Below are 17880 nucleotides of genomic sequence, written 5' to 3' on the forward strand. Positions count from 1 at the left end.
AGGAGAGTTGACTCAGGCATTTCATCGAACACCTTTTGCGTGGGAAATGCCTAGAGATCACCCTTTGAGTGGCCTACTCAAATGATGCATTATGAATACTCTACTAGCAAGGAACAAGAATGATCTACACTAAAACATCCTAGAACTAGCCTAATCACCCTTAATCACCCTAACCCATGAATCCAAAAGGTGATTACTCACTAATCTCCATGATTCCTCTTAAACCCATGGTGGATTTCAGATGAATCATATAGAGAACTAGAAAAGAAAATCACAAGAACACAAGAACAATCAAATCAAAAGAGAGCTTTTCTTAAGAGAGTTTTGTGTCTTCAATAGATCAAAGATAATCTGCCAAAAGGTGGCTACAACATACTTAAACATTAGGCTTTTCAGAGTAAAAACGTGCATAAGAAATTGCAAAAAGGTCCTTGAAAAATCATAAAATCGTGTAGCAAAAGGGGCTGGAGCGACCTTGGGGGGTCGCTCTGAGAGGTCGCTCCAGCCTCCATTTTTGTGTCTCCGGGCGATGAAAACGCGAGCTACTTAGGTGGGTCGCTCTGGTTGGTCGCTCTGGTTGGGAGCGACCTTGGGGGGTCGCTCCGGAAGGTCACTCTGCGGTTCTCGACCAGGATGGATATGCCTCTAGTAAATTGATCATAACTCCTTCATTACATCTCCAAATGACTTGAAACCACTTCCATTAGAAAGCTAACTCAATTTCTTGTGTCTCCACAAAATCTTAGCAACAGAAGATTTCTCTAAGGCCTCCATCCATGCTCATCTTTCACCTCCTTTTTGATCACTTTGCTTCCAAATGTCTCTAAGAACTCCATGTGATGTTCCAATACCTGATAGAGACATATGTATGCCAAATGCAACCTAAACATGTCTAAATCCTAATCTATATGATGCAAATGCTTATGAATGAATGGTTAAAACAATGCAAATATGCAAGACATCACTGGAGCCTCCTCTCGCAAGAGAAATCTCACACAAACATTACCGGCGCCTCAAGCCCGTCATGGCTTCCCCTATGCATCTCCAATACTCTCCCAACCGAGACATCGAGCTATTCCAAGAAGTGCAAGAAGACGTACAAGAGGCGCAACTAGCAGTCAGCGACATGATGTGAACAACCAGGATTTTCACATCCACCCTCCTCCTCTTCCTTAGTCGCCTTGAGCTGGAACTGTTGTGGGATTGGGAACCCCCAAACAGTCCAGAGGCTCAAGGATATCAACTCAAAGAGTTCCCCAGACATAATTTTCCTCTCGGAGACCAGAAATTCTGAAGAAACAGTGTTGAAAGAGCTTGACTTCATCGCGCAAGAAGAGCACTTCATGGTGTCTCCACAAGACAGTACTGCGGGTGGACTGGCTCTCTTCTGGAAAAAGGATATAGATCTTCAAGTCCTCTCCTCTAACCCCCACTTCATTGATACACGGATCACATTCAAGAACACCTCCTTTTATAGCACCTTTGTGTATGGCGCCCCAGAGGGACCTAAAAGACAAGAAGTTTGGGATCAATTATCAGCTATAGCAGAATCAAGAGACTCCGCATGGTTTCTTACTGGAGACTTTAATGAAATAACTGGAAATGGAGAGAAATCAGGAGGACGAGAACGACCTGAGAGCTCTTTCACGGCGTTTCGCTCCTTCCTATCAGCTTGTGATCTCTTCGACCTCAAGCACTCAGGTAACTTCCTGTCATGGAGAGGCGTGCGACACACACACTTAATCCACTGTCGCCTCGATAGGGCTATAGCCAACAGCGCCTGGTCCGATCTTTTCCCCAATGGCCGATCCCATTATCTATCCTTCGAAGGGTCTGATCACAGACCTGTTCTCTCTGTCTTTGACTCCAAAAAGAAAAAACCACATAAATTGTTCAGGTACGACATGAGATTAAGAGATAACGAGGAAGTAAGGGAGTTGGTTGATAGAGTTTGGAGAGAGGAACCAAACCTGACGATTGCTCAGAGAATTGGAAAGTGCAGACACGCCATTGCAGCTTGGAGCAAGACTAACTACATCAATAATCAGAAGCTAATAGCGGAGCTGAGAAAGGAATTGGATAAAGCAATGGCTGATCAGCTAGACAATGGGCTTCTGATCTCTTCGATCAACCAAAATCTCCTCTTAGCATATAGAGCAGAGGAGGAGTACTGGAAGCAACGAAGCAGGCAGTTGTGGTTGACCCTGGGAGACAAGAACACTGCTTTCTTCCACGCAAGCACCAACAGTAGACGAGCCCGAAACAGACTGACTGTTATAAAAGATGCTTCAGGAACACCGGTCTTCGAGGATGAACAGATTGTAGGAGTAATCTCCAACTACTTCCAACAAATCTTCAACTCCTCCTCCCCTCCTGCTGCGGAAATTGTCAATAAGGCTGTAACTCCGTGCATCTCCACGTCGACAAACAAGACCCTTGTTGCGATTCCTTCTGCATCAGAAGTGAAAGAAGCCCTTTTCGAAATCCATCCTGATAAGGCTCCAGGCCCAGACGGGTTCTCAGCTAGCTTCTTTCAGTCCAACTGGACATCTATAGGCCCTGCAATCACCAAAGAAATTCAGCTTTTCTTCTTTACAGATCACTGCCTAATACGATCAATACTACCCACATCAGGCTAATTCCTAAAATCCAGAGCCCAAAACTAGTCTCTGACTACAGGCCAATCGCCCTCTGTAATGTGTACTACAAGATAATCTCTAAGATTCTCTCCCTAAGACTGAAACCGGTTCTACAAGACATTATCTCCGAGACACAGTCAGCGTCCGTACCTGATAGGGCAATAACGGATAACGTGCTCATCACGCACGAGATGCTGCATTACTGATGTGCCCTAAATCAGCAGCAGAAACAATTCGAGAAAACTTGGCTTATGTGTTTGGATCAAACGAGATGAGCTTGATGATTTATGAAAAATATGTTTATAAACATATTTCAGCCCAAAGAAAGAAGGGCCCAATAAGAAAATGCATGCCATGGTCGAATAATATATCAATCTGACGGCAATTCAGAGACCGTCGATCATGCAAAAGAGCGCGACCAGCTGATGAGTTTCGCGAGCACAATTTTCCAAGTTCAGTCAAAAGTCTTTGGTCTTTGGTCTTTGGTCTTTGGTCTTTGGTCAAGTCTACAATATTTATTAGTTTACAAGTTTCTAGGTTTTGACTTAACCTTTTGTATGCTTTGCCTATTATATAAAGGCCATTTGATCAATGAAATAAAATAAGTTTTGAGTGTTTATTTTTGGAACCTTGAGAGGGTATCTCACTTTTCTTGTTCTTGGTGTGGTTAGCTCCAAGTAACTCTCTCTTTCTCGTTGGACCGGTGCGTCACATCCGGCAACAGATCGAGTTTGCTTCCTTGTCGGACCTGTGAGTCATATCAGGCGATAATCAAGCACCTCTGGTAGTATCATTGGGTCATTCCGCAACCCTTTGTGTCACCGTTCAATCCATCAGTTCTCTTCGGAGTTCACCTCTGGTAGTATCATCGGGCCTTCCGCAACCCTTTGTGTCACCGTTCATCCCACCAGTTCTCAATCTTCTCGGATCTGAGTTCATATCATCCGTACCGGTAGAGTGATCCGTATTTTGGTTCTATCAAGTGGTATAAGAGCCACTCAACCGGTACTATCTGTTCATTTTTCTCATCTTTCCATCTTCTTCATCCATCTTCTACCTTTCATCTTCTTTTCTATAAAAAAAAAAAAAAGAGTTCTACGAAAAGCCAAGAGATCATTATATCTGAAGCTAAAGAAAGACAGATTTGAGGGCAAATCTTTTTAAAGAAGGAGGGAATGATGTGCCCTAAATCAGCAGCAGAAACAATTCGAGAAAACTTGGCTTATGTGTTTGGATCAAACGAGATGAGCTTGATGATTTATGAAAAATATGTTTATAAACATATTTCAGCCCAAAGAAAGAAGGGCCCAATAAGAAAATGCATGCCATGGTCGAATAATATATCAATCTGACGGCAATTCAGAGACCGTCGATCATGCAAAAGAACGCGACCAGCTGATGAGTTTCGCGAGCACAATTCTCCAAGTTCAGTCAAAAGTCTTTGGTCTTTGGTCTTTGGTCTTTGGTCTTTGGTCAAGTCTACAATATTTATTAGTTTACAAGTTTCTAGGTTTTGACTAAACCTTTTGTATGCTTTGCCTATTATATAAAGGCCATTTGATCAATGAAATAAAATAAGTTTTGAGTGTTTATTTTTGGAACCTTGAGAGGGTATCTCACTTTTCTTGTTCTTGGTGTGGTTAGCTCCAAGTAACTCTCTCTTTCTCGTTGGACCGGTGCATCACATCCGGCAACAGATCGAGTTTGCTTCCTTGTCGGACCTGTGAGTCATATCAGGCGATAATCAAGCACCTCTGGTAGTATCATTGGGTCATTCCGCAACCCTTTGTGTCACCGTTCAATCCATCAGTTCTCTTCGGAGTTCACCTCTGGTAGTATCATCGGGCCTTCCGCAACCCTTTGTGTCACCGTTCATCCCACCAGTTCTCAATCTTCTCGGATCTGAGTTCATATCATCCGTACCGGTAGAGTGATCCGTATTTTGGTTCTATCAATTACCTCAAGACATTCCAAGCCACGGTCCACTGTTCAATGGCAGTTAAAACTAACATTAGCAAAGCATATGATAGATTAGAGTGGTCTTTCATAGAAGCAGTTCTGATGAGAATGGGTTTTGATACTATCTGGATACAACTATTGATGCAATGCGTCACGACAGTGTCCTACTCTTTCCTCATCAACAATGTGGTGGCGGGGAGTGTTGTGCTGCAACGGAGAATACGCCAAGGCGACCCTCTGTCCCCTTATATCTTCATCTTGTGCGGAGAGGTCTTGTCTGGTCTCTGCAAAAAAGCCCAGATTAATGGCACAATGGCAGGACTGCAAGTTGCTAGAAATTGCCCAAGGATCAATCACCTGCTATTTGCTGATGATACCATGATATTCACTAAGACCGACCCCCAAAGTTGCATCGCGTTAATGAATATCCTTCACAGCTATGAGGCAGCTTCAGGGCAGATGATCAATACAGCAAAGTCCTTGATCTCTTTCTCTGCAAAAACCCCACAAGATGTCCGATTGAGATTCAAGCAGCATCTGAAAATAGAGAAAGAGGGCGGTGTGGGTAAGTACCTGGGACTTCCAGAGCACTTTGGGAGGAAGAAAAAGGATCTCTTCTCCTCCATCGTCGACAAAATGCAGTAGAAGGAGCTCAGCTGGTCTACACGCTTCCTCTCTATGGCGGGAAAAGCTATAATGCTACAATCAGTCCTTTCTGCCATCCCCAACTTTGCCATGGCTGCCTTTGAGCTCCCTGTCAGTTTATGCAAACGCATACAGTCAGTGCTCACGCGCTTTTGGTGGGACTCTAGTGATGGTGAAAAGAAAGTCTGTTGGGTTTCATGGGACACACTTACATTGCCAAAAGGTATGGGAGGCCTCGGCTTCCGAGATATCCAAGCTTTCAACAGAGCTTTGCTGGGAAAGATAGCATGGCGAATCATCACCAAACCGGATTGCTTACTGGCCCGAATCCTAGTGGGGAAGTACTGCTCCAATTCTTTCTTCCTGACAGTTCACGCTGCTACATCTTCTTCGCACGGTTGGAAGGGCATCCTTCGTGGTAGGGATGTTCTCCTCAAATACTTGGGGAAAGCAATTGGAGATGGAGAAGCCACTAGCGTCTGGAAGGACTCCTGGATCAAACCTGACACCAACATAAAACCGTACGGTCCAGTCTTAGCTCAAGATCAAGATCTCCTAGTATCTGATCTGCTATCACGCGAGACCAAGGAATGGAATAAGATCAAGATCGACAAGCTGTTACCTGAGCTATCTTCACACATCCTCTCTATTTACCCAAGTAAACTGGGGGCTCGTGATTCCTATGTTTGGGGCTTCCACAGCTCAGGTACCTATACGGAAAAAACGGGTTATCTATCACTACAAACAACAAAACTCCAATCGACAGCAGAACTCTTGGAGCAGGATACTGAAGGATGGAGTTGGACTAAATATGTATGGTCCCCGAACCTCTTACCCAAGCTGAAAATGTTCTTGTGGAAGCTAGGTCACAATGCTCTACCAACTTGTGAGAATCTCCTCAAGAGGAACATACATGTATCAAATGCCTGCTGCCGGTGTGGGGAAGCAGAGACCTCGCTACATATGCTCTTTCACTGCCGTTTTGCTGAAGAAGTATGGGCGCTGGGACCTTGGACCACTGCTTTTGACCCTTCGCAAGTCACCTCCTTCAAGTCAGCTCTTGTTCTCTCTACTGCTTGGATCAACCTTCCGCCACACGGAATCTCCTCTAATGTATTCCCATGGATTTGCTGGTTCATATGGACCTCGCGAAACCAGTTACTATTTGAGAAGAAACCATCAACGGCGGCGGAGATTAACATCAGATCGATCAGAGCCGCAAGAGAGTGGGAACAAACGCAACCGGGGATGGCAAAAGCAACAAACAAACCGCCTCCCCTGCCCCTCCCTCCTCCTTCACTGATGCCGTCGTCTCTCAATCCCGATCTGGTGATTGTCAACACAGACGCGGCGTGGGATGCGAGAACAGGCAAAGCGGGATTAGCTTGGGTGCTGTTCGATCATAATGAAAGAGAGATGCGCAGAGGATCTCACCTGCAGGAACACATCCAGTCGGCTTGCATGGCGGAGGCGTTAGCCGTCAGAAGCGCTCTACTACATGCCGCCGATCTCAACATCAAACATATCTGGCTTCGATCAGATTCACAAGTGCTCATCGGAGCTTTGGGATCGGGATGACGATCGATTGAGCTCTACGGAGTGCTCTCGGATATCGCTGTGAGGGATTAAACTCACACCTAGATTTTAGATCAGGTTTAAGGTTTAGGAAAGGTTAGGGAAAGATAACGCGGGCTGAATCCCGTAATAACTTGTTGAATGAACTTCGATTTGTATTGATGATTTTAATAAAGAGGTTTACAAGAGATGATCTCTGATAAATACAAAGATTATAAGAATGTTACAATAATGAGAATGTTTTCAGAGTATCGAGTGAAATATGGATTGAATACTCGCGAAAATGAATAAGAGTTGAATTCCCTTCTTTCTTGACTTGCTTTCTCTTTAAATAGCCTCAGGTCCCGCTTGATCGTCACCAACTGATTCCCGAGATCTTCTCCGTTTGTTGAGGAATCCGCAACAGCTTCCCTTTGACCGGGTCCTGCGCTCCTTCTGTTACGACGTGAGCTTCCTTTTCATCGTGACCTCTTTAAAGATCGCCTTTAGCTTTCAGCCTCCGGCTCCGTATTAGACCTCAGTTTAGGTCTCCGATACGTGTTGAGCTTTGACTCGGCCCAATACTTGTTTTGGTTTTATCATCAGCTAACGGGCCATATTCGGGCCCAACAATCGCCACGATTTCTTCTTCATCTTTTGTTTCTTGTCATTTCAATTTCATTAAGAGAGACCTAAATGGGTTTGCGGATTTACATGCTAAGGCATGCTTGTATTCGGGTCCAAGCTTAGTGGCCTCTTAAACTCTTTGTTTGGTTTCAGCCTTTTAATCAAATGCATGTGTTTCAAAAAAAAAAGTGATAAAATGATAATACAAGAAACTCAAACAAAAAAATCAATGTTTTTACCAACTCTAATTAGGTTGGCCTATTTGAACCGTTGTTTGGCGTCCTGTGTTCCCAACCGAATCTATAGACCGTAAATAATACAAGAGAAACTTGTGATTTTCATCAATAAATTACTCTATCTAAAAAAATTCTTAAAGTTTGGTGACCGTAGACCGTAAATAATACAAGAGAAACTCAAATCTCATTGTTTTAGTGTACATATAGAATTGGTATTGTGTAATAGAGTTTGGATTACGGTTTATAAGATCGGTTTAGTTTTGAGTTAAAGTCTATATAAACACAAACTTGTACATTTTTCATAATTAAGAGAATGATATTATTTTACTAATATCGTATCAGAGCTGTGCATTCTCTAACAAACTCTTTCGCAGTCGTCTAACCGCTTCTTCCGTACAAACTTGAAAATAATATATTTTCAATCTAATGTCACGAGAAGAGAATTTAGCATCACCTACCAAGCCGAAATTAAGCCAATCTAAACGGACAATAGAATTCGTTTTTAGACTTTAGAGAGAGGCAGCTAGCTAACTAGGGCCCGGTCTTGTTTATTTTTAGTAAAAAGGCCGTGTGGTCTTACACAAACCGTGTCTAAGTGATTTTTCTATTCCAATATCAAAACATTGAAAACCAATTCTTTTGTAATGAAGTCAAAGTCAAAGTTCATATATGCGTGGTGTGTGTATACATAAGATAGTGAGACGAAACTTGCACAAGTCAAACAACGACGTCTCAAGAACCTTATAAATAAGAGTCATTATCGAATTATTTACACATACAGACCAAGAAAAGACCCTAACCAATAAATTCTAGTTTTTTTTTGGGTATTGGTCATTCTTTTAAGAAGAAGAGAAGAAAAGTCTTAAGTATGATGAAGAGACAATTAGTGCTCGTAATTATCTTAGTTGCTATTTTCGTTGTTGTCTTGGACGTTATGCAAGTTGAAGCCATGAGGTCTTTCCCGGTGGCCGTCGATGAGATCAGTCTGCTGCTGCAAGTGCTGCAAAGAGGTCCGGTTAGAGGCTCTGGTAGGAACGGTTGCACCCATATTCCTCGTGGTTCAGGAAGATGCCGCCACGGCTAAAGCTGTCATACAAAACTTCTTCGACTTCAAATTTCTTTGATTTTTTTTCCCACATTTGTGTTACGTACATAATTGCATATACGTAATTATAAGATACATTTAGAGTTGGTCTCATATACATTTAAAGTGTAATCAGCTGAAATTTAATCAATTATACTTAGTGTGTGTACTCAATGACAAATTGACAACACAAACATGTTTTGTTTTCCCTATTCACTTGGTCTAGAAAAAAAACATTTATAGAAACAAATGTAATAATCAAAGATACTTTTCGTTTTTTTCTTAAATGTACTGGACTTTTCAGTTTGAAAAGGTAAAAAGTACAGTGAATAATTAAAGTAGTTGACTTTTATAATTTTCCCAACAAAATCACAACACAGAAACATGCTATATATACAGCGTGTGAAGAAAAAACTTTTTTCATGGCAGTCCCATTGCTTAGAACATACTCCCTCTGTTTCTTTATATATATATATATGTAGTTTTAGCCAAAAAAATTTGTTTCACAATGTAAAATGTTTACATAATTTAAATCAACTTTTGCATTAATTATATATTGTGTGACCAATACAATAATACATACATTTTTATTATTGGTTGAAATTATATACTAAATTCTACTTTTTCAAAAATAATAACTTTCTTGATATTGAGACTTTTAACTAAAACTACCTACAAATAAAAACAGAGGGAGTATATTACAAGATAGCATAATATATTTATCAATAAAATTATATAAACGATACTAATTTCTTTATGATTACTATTACTATTATCAAATAAATATAATTTATGTTTATATATACACTTTAATAAAATTATATAAAAGTATAAGTAAAAAATAAAAAAAATATAAGTAAAAAATAATAAAAATATAAGTGTAAATTATATAAAGCATAAGTAAAATATTATTTTAAATGTGAGATTTTGTATTAATAACTGATTTTTAGTAAATTGTAATTGATTATAGCCAAAGTTTTGGTAATAATATTAACAAGTATTGCTATAAACACATGCTATATATATATATAGTAGACCTTTAAAGGTCTATCAGCTGTGCTCTTTTTAGTTGCTCTTGACTCGGACGAGGGTGTTCCTTAGCCCTCCATTTCCTTATGAAGACATGTTGAGGATCTTTCACGAACAAACCAAGATAGTTATGTATCCGTACTTATCTTAATACACCAAAATTTAACAGAACAAAAGATAAGAGTTAGTTGCCTGAGATTTTGCATTTGTTATTCTTTGCCACAGAGACTAAGAACTAGAATCCTGATCCAGAATTCTTTAGGATAGATATCATCAGTCTTAGTTTAAACTTGTGAAACAACTTGGGAATGAGTTTTTGGTCTTGTAGAAGTATTACCTTGTGCTCTATATTTTTTTTTGAAACCACCTTGTGCTCTATATTAAAAAGGATACAAAGCTTGATTTAGTTTAGGATGCTTTGATCTTAGTATTGAGAGTATACAAAGCTTGTCATCTGCTTTCATATATAGAGGTGGTTTGTTTCTGCTGAACCATGGCGAACCAGAGCCTCTCCAATATGCTGTGAATGCAGTTTTTCTGGCCACACTGTCCAGTGACTACCTAGACGCTTCTGACACTCCTCAGTGGTATTGTGGCCCAACATTCTTCACAACTCAGGTCCTACGCGACTTTTCAACATCTCAGATATTGAAATCAGAAAGAAAATGTTACCGTTATATGATCATCTCCAGCCGGATCTTATCTGATCAATCTTTTGTGCATTGGCGAATCTACGTTATGTACAAAGGAGGTAGCTGCCACCACAAAGACATACGATTACACTTAATTGCATAAGGGTTATATAAATATTCTATAGTTCTAGTGAACAAAAGTTATAAGTTGCCTCCACTCAACCTGGGCTCAAAGCCCCTTTGCTTACTATTCCTCCTTTTTTCTGAGTTCTTTTTTTATGCATGTACTCAAAATATTTTCCAGATCCGCCACTGATGGTAGAATACTCCCACTAACACTGTTCGTCAATCGTCACCGGAGGTTTTTCCCTACGACCCCTCTTCTTGATTAAGACATTATAAGATGTCAGGCCTTGACGGCAATGATAAAAACGCTCCTTTTATGTTTCCTGATTCACGGTAACATATGAATCTGATATGTTTTGGTTGGGGATTTACACATTCAAGTATTAAGGACAAAGATGCCACATCGGATATTGAAAAAGATTTTTAGTAATATAGAAGATAGATAAGTCACTCTATTTATCACCAATTGATTTTAAGTTGGAATCTCATCTAGTTTAATATAGTATCGGAACCCGATCCAAACAATCCAGTTCAAACCAATTAGTAATATATAAGATAGATAAATTATTCCAGTTATCACCAAATTAAAAGTCCATTTAACTTAATATAATATCGGAAATGGACTAATCCACTTATCACTAATTAGTTTTAGGTTGAAAGTCTATCTAACTTAACAAAAAGATACCACCATTTTCATCCATGTTCCTGTGACAACAAAACATGAATTGGTGTAGACTTAAAATAGCTGGTCCATGTGAGAAAGGAAAAAGTTTTCTCACCATCTAACAAGATATAGAACTAAAAAAAAATGACTCGTTGAGCATATAGTATCCCAACCTGAAACAGACTCAACCTTTTTTTTCCAGTAAAATAAGTGTTCAGATTGGTGACAAAGAGAAGATAGAAGTTGACTAGCAGAAAGGTCTTCAAAGATCTCAAGGCTATAGTCACCCAAATGATTTACCTATAGACCATTTGGTTGATAGCAGTTAATTATTTGGTTTGAAAGATAACAAAATTGGGGTTTATGAATTATGGACACTCCCAAACAGGTCAATTATAATAATTCAGTTAAACAATATATTTTCGAAAATATTTTAACAATTTAATCATAATATATATACTCAAATATTAACTCACAAAGTAGTCTTAATCATTAAAATTAAAGTAGTGCCTAAAATTATTTTTTCAGATTAAATTAGTGATTAAAATAATTAAAATAAAAATGCATGTGTAAAAATAGTTTGTTGTTAAATTATTATTTTTTGTCAACATTTATATTGATGGGACCCAAGCCCAATACTAATACAAATGGAGAACAACCTCATACACATACATAAACAGCCATTTTAAGCCCAATTACAGCATATAATTATGAATTAAACGAAGACGAGAGTGTCCTCCACGCGTCTTTCACAGGGCTGAAGAGCCTTGATACGTGTTGCACAGTGGGAATAGCTGGAGCTTCGCATGACTGGAGGCAAAACTGCTGCGTCTCCGGTACGGTGGCCACCTCTGGTTGCGAATAATCCAAGAACAGAAGACCCCAAGTTCCATCTGCATGCTTCACTCTCCCTTTTACGCTTCTGACTTACTCTGAAATTCCATTATTCCCACCAGATATGTAAGACCACCAAGTAGTTTGACTCAATTCATTATCAGCCTTTGTCTGAAACGTTTGTATATAACAAAACTCCGATTTTTCTTAAGCTGTAACAGATTGAAAAGTAAACTTGCAAATCTCAATTCTTCATGTGTTTGGACTACTCTGCCTTTTTTTTTAAGGAGCAGAGGTTGATATCTTTGAAGATGAATGTTGAGGATGCCCTACGGGAATAATAAAACCCAAAAGAGACAGTCGGGATAGAATATTTAACCAGAGAAGAAGCTTGAACTATAGGGTCAAGTGATCCCACTCTCACGCAACTGCCTCCGCCCCTTCTCCAAAATCTTGGGAGAATGTTCAATCGAAACGGTTGAGGGTTTAAGCGTTTTAAGAATCTCTCTCGCCAATGAAAAACAACAACATTCGAATCAAACCAATCTGAACCGGTACGACACTTACGCCAAATAAACATAACCGGAATCTTTAGACTGGTGACTTTTTTTTTATTACTTGAATGGAAGCTGATCACCACTGACCAGTAGAGAGACAAAACCTTTTTATTGGATTTATGGTACGTAGGCTTTGGTTAATCAAACAAATCAAACATAAACAATGATTTGTAAGATAATCAAAGAATTTATTTCCTTTAACTTTCAAATAGTTTACATTTACAATATCTACAAAACAATCAAACATGTACTATATATTTGCTATAGTACAGATATGTATACATGAACGGTTAAGTATACTTTCTAGTATTTATACAAGAACAAAATATGTTGAGCATTGGGATCCAAATATACGCGAGTGCTCATCCGTGGCACTTTCCCGAGCCTTTGGGGATATGAGTGCAACGGTTCCTGCCGGATTCAGGAACCGTACCCTTCTGCAACGACTGGAACACGGACGGCATCTCACTATCGAGGGTGGTTCGTAACAACCTTGTGGCTTCTACTTGTTTGGCGTTCATGAAAATCAAGAAGACTGCAAGCAAGATCACTCCAAGGATCACTTGTTTCTTCATCATCACTTTATTGTCTCTTTTGAACTAAATAAGGAAAGAAAAGTCAACTAGTAAGGTCTGCGATTATTTTGTTTGTCTACGATTTGTCTTGCAATTAGAGTAGATACATATATATATATATATATTGAAATTAATATTTATATGGTTTGACTTTTACGTAGAATTTGCTGGGTTTTCAACATTTTAACAAAAAAATAAATATTGAAATGGATCAAACAAGTTAACACAACACGGTTTCTGTCTTGGACAACAAGGTTTTGTTTTTGTGGCTCTCACCGAAGTTCGCGTCTCGCGAATTTCAAGCAAATGGGGAGGAAAATACAATAGCAATGTTGTGACACGGTATAAGTTGGTTACTGGAAATTCCGGTTTTGTTAACCGTAATTAATGGGAGGAAACTTGATATTTCTGCCTCATTGCCTAGGTCGTAACGGTATAGGTTCGTACTGTTCAATAAGACTGGATAGGCAATGTTTAGTAGCTTAAACTTCGATTTTATTTGTATCATGAGTCATTTTTAACTCGAAGATATAAAATTGATTATGTTGCGGTATCATATATTTGACTTATAAGTTATCACATAGTGGGATTTGTAAATGTAAGAGTAGTCTAAAGTTGCTGAAATGAGCGAAAAAAATTGTAGAGTAGGTAAAATAAAAGTAAAAACAGCAAAATCTTTCACAATTCTTTTACCCAAATCATAAGGGAAAAAATGCTGGATTGTTTTACTCTTTTTGAATAGTATGTAGAGTAAAAGAGTAAAAAAGTTTTTTACCTGATTGGTACACTAAAAACTGATATGAAAGTAAAAATGTTTTTCCCTCGAATATTCTCGCTCACTGTGTGATAACATCAATCATGTATGGTAAACAAACCAGTTATTATTGCTTTGGTGTTGGTAGAAAGGTGCTGACTCTTGGATGAATTGTATGGTTGAAGTTGCATGCAATTCACTGCCGGTAATTTTGTTGGCCTAAAGCCAAAAAAGCCTTTTTTCATTCACAAGATATCTTATCAAACTATTTTTGAATAAAATTACATATGAGTCTATCATTTTGTAAAACTAAAATACGTACTTGTTACTTAAATGTTTCTAAATCAAACACATGGAAGAACTTTTTTTTTTAAGAACATAATTTTTTAGATCTACTCTTTTAGGTGACTTGTTCAAATCTAATGTTGCTTCTACGAAGAATCATTAGAGAAGCAGTTATATCCAAAAAGAAAACTGGTTGGCTGACTTGATTTCCGAGATGCAACACGTCCAAAAAGTCAGTAGTGACAAATATTTTAGAAGATTATCCCATCTTTAGCAAACTAGTCACTTGTACTCACACAGACCATGGAAACATGACTTCCTGGTAGTAAAGAAATTCATTTGACCGGCAAAGTGACTCATCGCGATCCATGGACGTTGATGCAAAATCACTCATTTGGTTAAGGCTGGAGTCCGAGACTACTTGGTGAAACCAACTGTGAAGATCCTGGGGTGTATCTTGAGCTAGAAACTTCCCTTGTTCACTACAATCCCCTTGAGTGGACTTTCTAGAAGCTTCTTCTCTAAGAAGGAACACTTGCGCTTGTAGACTAACAACCTTAACATATACAATCAAGTCAAAGAACTTGTCACCACACTAGAGATGATGAAAAGTAAAACTGGTTTATTCAACACAAAAAAAAAACTGGTTTCTTATGGAAAAAAAAACACAAAATAGGTTTTATATGAAAAAAGTCCTTTATTTTTTTCGTCACAATTAAGTGAATCACAACCAAATAATAACATGAAAAAAACCTGTTGCTGGAGGGAGAAGATTTGTGAGACGCAGCCGTAAATAGGATCATGGAGACGAGATTGCGCCTCATAAGAGATGGTTAGTACCGCATCGCATCGGTCATGATCTGGGAGATGAGAAATGAGCTTGGAGAAGTTGCTGGCTCCAAACACTTTGTGAATGGCTGCAAAATTGGAAGATCCTTCTTCGTAGCAAAAGTATGGTGCAAATACACAACCTTCTACACATTTCCTACGCAAGAACTTGCATGCTCCACATGGTGAACCTAAACCACCCATCCTCAAAATGTGATTATTAATCTCAAATATTATCGTGGAGGAAGATTAATACTACTAATGCCGATTATATATAGTCCATGGCAGTGTTCATACAGAGTGTATGAGAAAATAAATAAGGTGGGATTTATAATATATGCATTTATAATAACTTTTTGTGTGGTGCAAAATATATATATAGTAACCCAATTTGCTAGTTTACATGTTTGTCTCTCTAATGGCTTGCAATTACAAAAACGCACCTTTATTTTTCCTCCCGCGAGTTTATATACATTGTAAATAATATATAACACTAAAATGTTATTGTGTTTAACCTTTAGAGGAGGAGAATCTTATTAAATATTCGAGAGAACATATTAATATTGATATCTGATCGATTAAGAGATTTGGTTGATGTATATGACAAAACAATGAGTAAACATGAACCAAACTCCTTTTCGTTTTTGTTCTGATTGGTATACTTATGTGGTTAACAATAGTTTTTATTCATTACTTACTTGATTTTTGTAACTGATTTAAATGCTAATTTAAATGTTTATTTTCTCTGTCATTGGTACGGTTGAAAGTGAATGATTCAAGTATATATCGGATTTTCTTCATTACCCTTATTTGAAAGTGTAGAGGAACCTGCACCAAAACAAAGGTTGGTAGTATTATCTCTGAAATTCCCCACTATTCTAACTTGATTTTAAACATTTGCTATGCTATCAGTTTTAATTAAACCTATTAGTTTTAATTAAACTTTACAGGCTAGAAAAATAGAGACCCATCATTATTCAGCCCACATGACAAACATGATTATCAACAAAGATATTCCCAAACAATTCATTTCAAGTACAAAAGGTAAATTATTAGAAAATAATGAACAAGTGATAGTGGATTTGTGACTTAGTGAAGGTTTAGTGAAGATTTAAAATATTCAGAAAAGGATTTTGGAGATCCACGCAAGTAGGCCTGGGCATCCGGGTCTTCGGGTCGGGTTCGGGTCGGGTCTTGTCGGGTCCGGGTCTTTCGGGTCCTCGGAAATTAGACCCATATGTGTATTTATAATTTTCGGGTCGGTTCCGGATCGGGTCTTGTCGGGTCCGGGTCGGTTCGGGTCTAGAATTTTAGTACCCGTAAAACACATATAATATTCGGATATTGTTCGGATCCGGGTCGGTTCGGGTATATAAAACCCCAAAAAACTCGAAATACCCAAACTGGACCCGAAAACTCGAAAAGTACCCAAAAAACCGTAAAAGTACCCGAATATTTACCTAAAATCAGACCTGAAAACTCAAAAAATATCTGAATACCCAAATTATATTTTCTGAAAATCTAAAATTACACTCAAAATTTGAAATTATACCCGAAAATACGAACCTAAAACTTAAAAAAAGATTAGAAGTACCAAAAATATACCCAATCACCCAAATATACCTAATATATAAAATAAATCTCGGGTATTTCGGGTACCCGATCGGGTCTCGGGTCGGATCCGGGTCTTACCCAAAACCCGCGGGTCCAAAATAAAAAGACACATATGAGTACTTATAATTTTTCGGGTCGGTTCCGGGTCGGGTATTTTCGGGTCGGTTCCGGATCGGGTCCTCGGGTCCGGGTAAAATGCCCAGGCCTACACGCAAGAAACAAAACATAAATGAATCCAGAACTGACACGGTACGTGCTGATTGTCTATCTTTACAGAGATAATTCTGTTTGCATTTTTCTTTTTTTTGAGAAATGGCATTCTTTTTTTTTGAGAAATGGCATTTTTTGAGATAATTCTGTTTGCATTTTTCACTTTGTGGTTTTATTTTATATGATTAGTCTGGTCTATTATTAGAACTTACATGTATATATAAATGTAAATAAAGTGTATATAAGTTACCGTGGTATATAATTCAAGATTATAAGAATTACATAATCGATCCAGGTAAGAAATATAATTATTGAGAAAATATCGTTTGTTTTTGAAATATTTTCATTCACGTTTGCATTAATCCTTATATACTAAAGCGCAAGTCGTCTAACGAATTAAATCTTGACACGTGGAATTTTCTTTTTAAAATATATATTTTTTAATTTCCTATTTTTCTACATATTCCAAATTTTCAACCAACTATCCTATTTTTTCTCAAAAACCCACGTTATACTTTTTGAAACCGTTTCCTTTTATGTCATATATAAATTAGTCTACTTTTCTTAATTGTATTCTCACAAAAGCATCGTCTTCATAGGTGAGTTCTGAATTTGAAACTGTTATATCATTTATGTACATCTGATCAAAATTTTACTCACTAATCTTTCTCTCTCTTTTCTTCATCTCTCTTTTCTTTTTCTATTGAGTCCTTCAACTGATAGAGAACTCCATAACTATTCTTAATTTAGATTCAGTTTATATTATTTTCATTTAATAACCTCTTAATTGTTCATTTCATGTGAAAATGACACTAAAATATATTCTGTTTCAAAGCTTGATTGAGTTTGGAAAATCAGAGATTTGCTAGCAATGAAGGAAGAAGACAAAAGACAAACAAGCTTTCTCCGCAACAAACTTCGAACTAAAGTAGAACCGTACTCAATCAAAAAACAAATGGTATGTTTAGTTATTTGATTCACTCTTTTATGTTACTCTTTATAAAACACTCTGTTTTGATTTTGAAACT

The 17880-nt window shown here is 38.1% G+C and overlaps 3 protein-coding genes across 3 annotated transcripts; 1 reads left to right on the plus strand and 2 right to left on the minus strand.

Annotated features, from left to right (window-relative positions):
• Positions 1–8452: 8452 nt before the first annotated feature.
• LOC108853269 (uncharacterized) lies at positions 8453–8948 on the plus strand. Its single transcript, XM_018626702.2, has one exon. It carries the CDS (start codon positions 8529–8531, stop codon positions 8742–8744), a length of 216 nt encoding a protein of 71 aa, XP_018482204.1. The 5' UTR covers positions 8453–8528; the 3' UTR covers positions 8745–8948.
• Positions 8949–12857: 3909 nt separating this feature from the next.
• On the minus strand, positions 12858–13176 carry LOC108853654 (uncharacterized). The gene has a single exon (XM_018627068.2). It carries the CDS (start codon positions 13162–13164, stop codon positions 12949–12951), a length of 216 nt encoding a protein of 71 aa, XP_018482570.2. The 5' UTR covers positions 13165–13176; the 3' UTR covers positions 12858–12948.
• Positions 13177–14492: 1316 nt separating this feature from the next.
• LOC108853469 (LOB domain-containing protein 14-like) lies at positions 14493–15232 on the minus strand. The gene is made up of 2 exons (XM_018626882.1): positions 14954–15232; positions 14493–14756 (listed from the first exon to the last, which is right to left on the minus strand). The coding sequence occupies exons 1-2, from the start codon at positions 15230–15232 to the stop codon at positions 14493–14495; spliced, it is 543 nt and encodes a 180-aa protein (XP_018482384.1).
• Positions 15233–17880: the final 2648 nt, after the last annotated feature.

The sequence above is a fragment of the Raphanus sativus genome, chromosome 4 (assembly GCF_000801105.2).
Source record: "Raphanus sativus cultivar WK10039 chromosome 4, ASM80110v3, whole genome shotgun sequence".
NCBI classification, from domain to species: domain Eukaryota; kingdom Viridiplantae; phylum Streptophyta; class Magnoliopsida; order Brassicales; family Brassicaceae; genus Raphanus; species Raphanus sativus.

Coding starts and splice junctions, on each gene's coding strand:
- LOC108853269 (XM_018626702.2), top strand. CDS start 8,529: ATGATGAAGAGACAATTAGTGCTCGTAATTATCTTAGTTGCTATTTTC.
- LOC108853469 (XM_018626882.1), bottom strand. CDS start 15,232: ATGGGTGGTTTAGGTTCACCATGTGGAGCATGCAAGTTCTTGCGTAGG. Junction 14,757..14,953: donor TCTTCTCCCTCCAGCAACAG/GTTTTTTTCATG, acceptor GTATATGTTAAG/GTTGTTAGTCTACAAGCGCA.
- LOC108853654 (XM_018627068.2), bottom strand. CDS start 13,164: ATGATGAAGAAACAAGTGATCCTTGGAGTGATCTTGCTTGCAGTCTTC.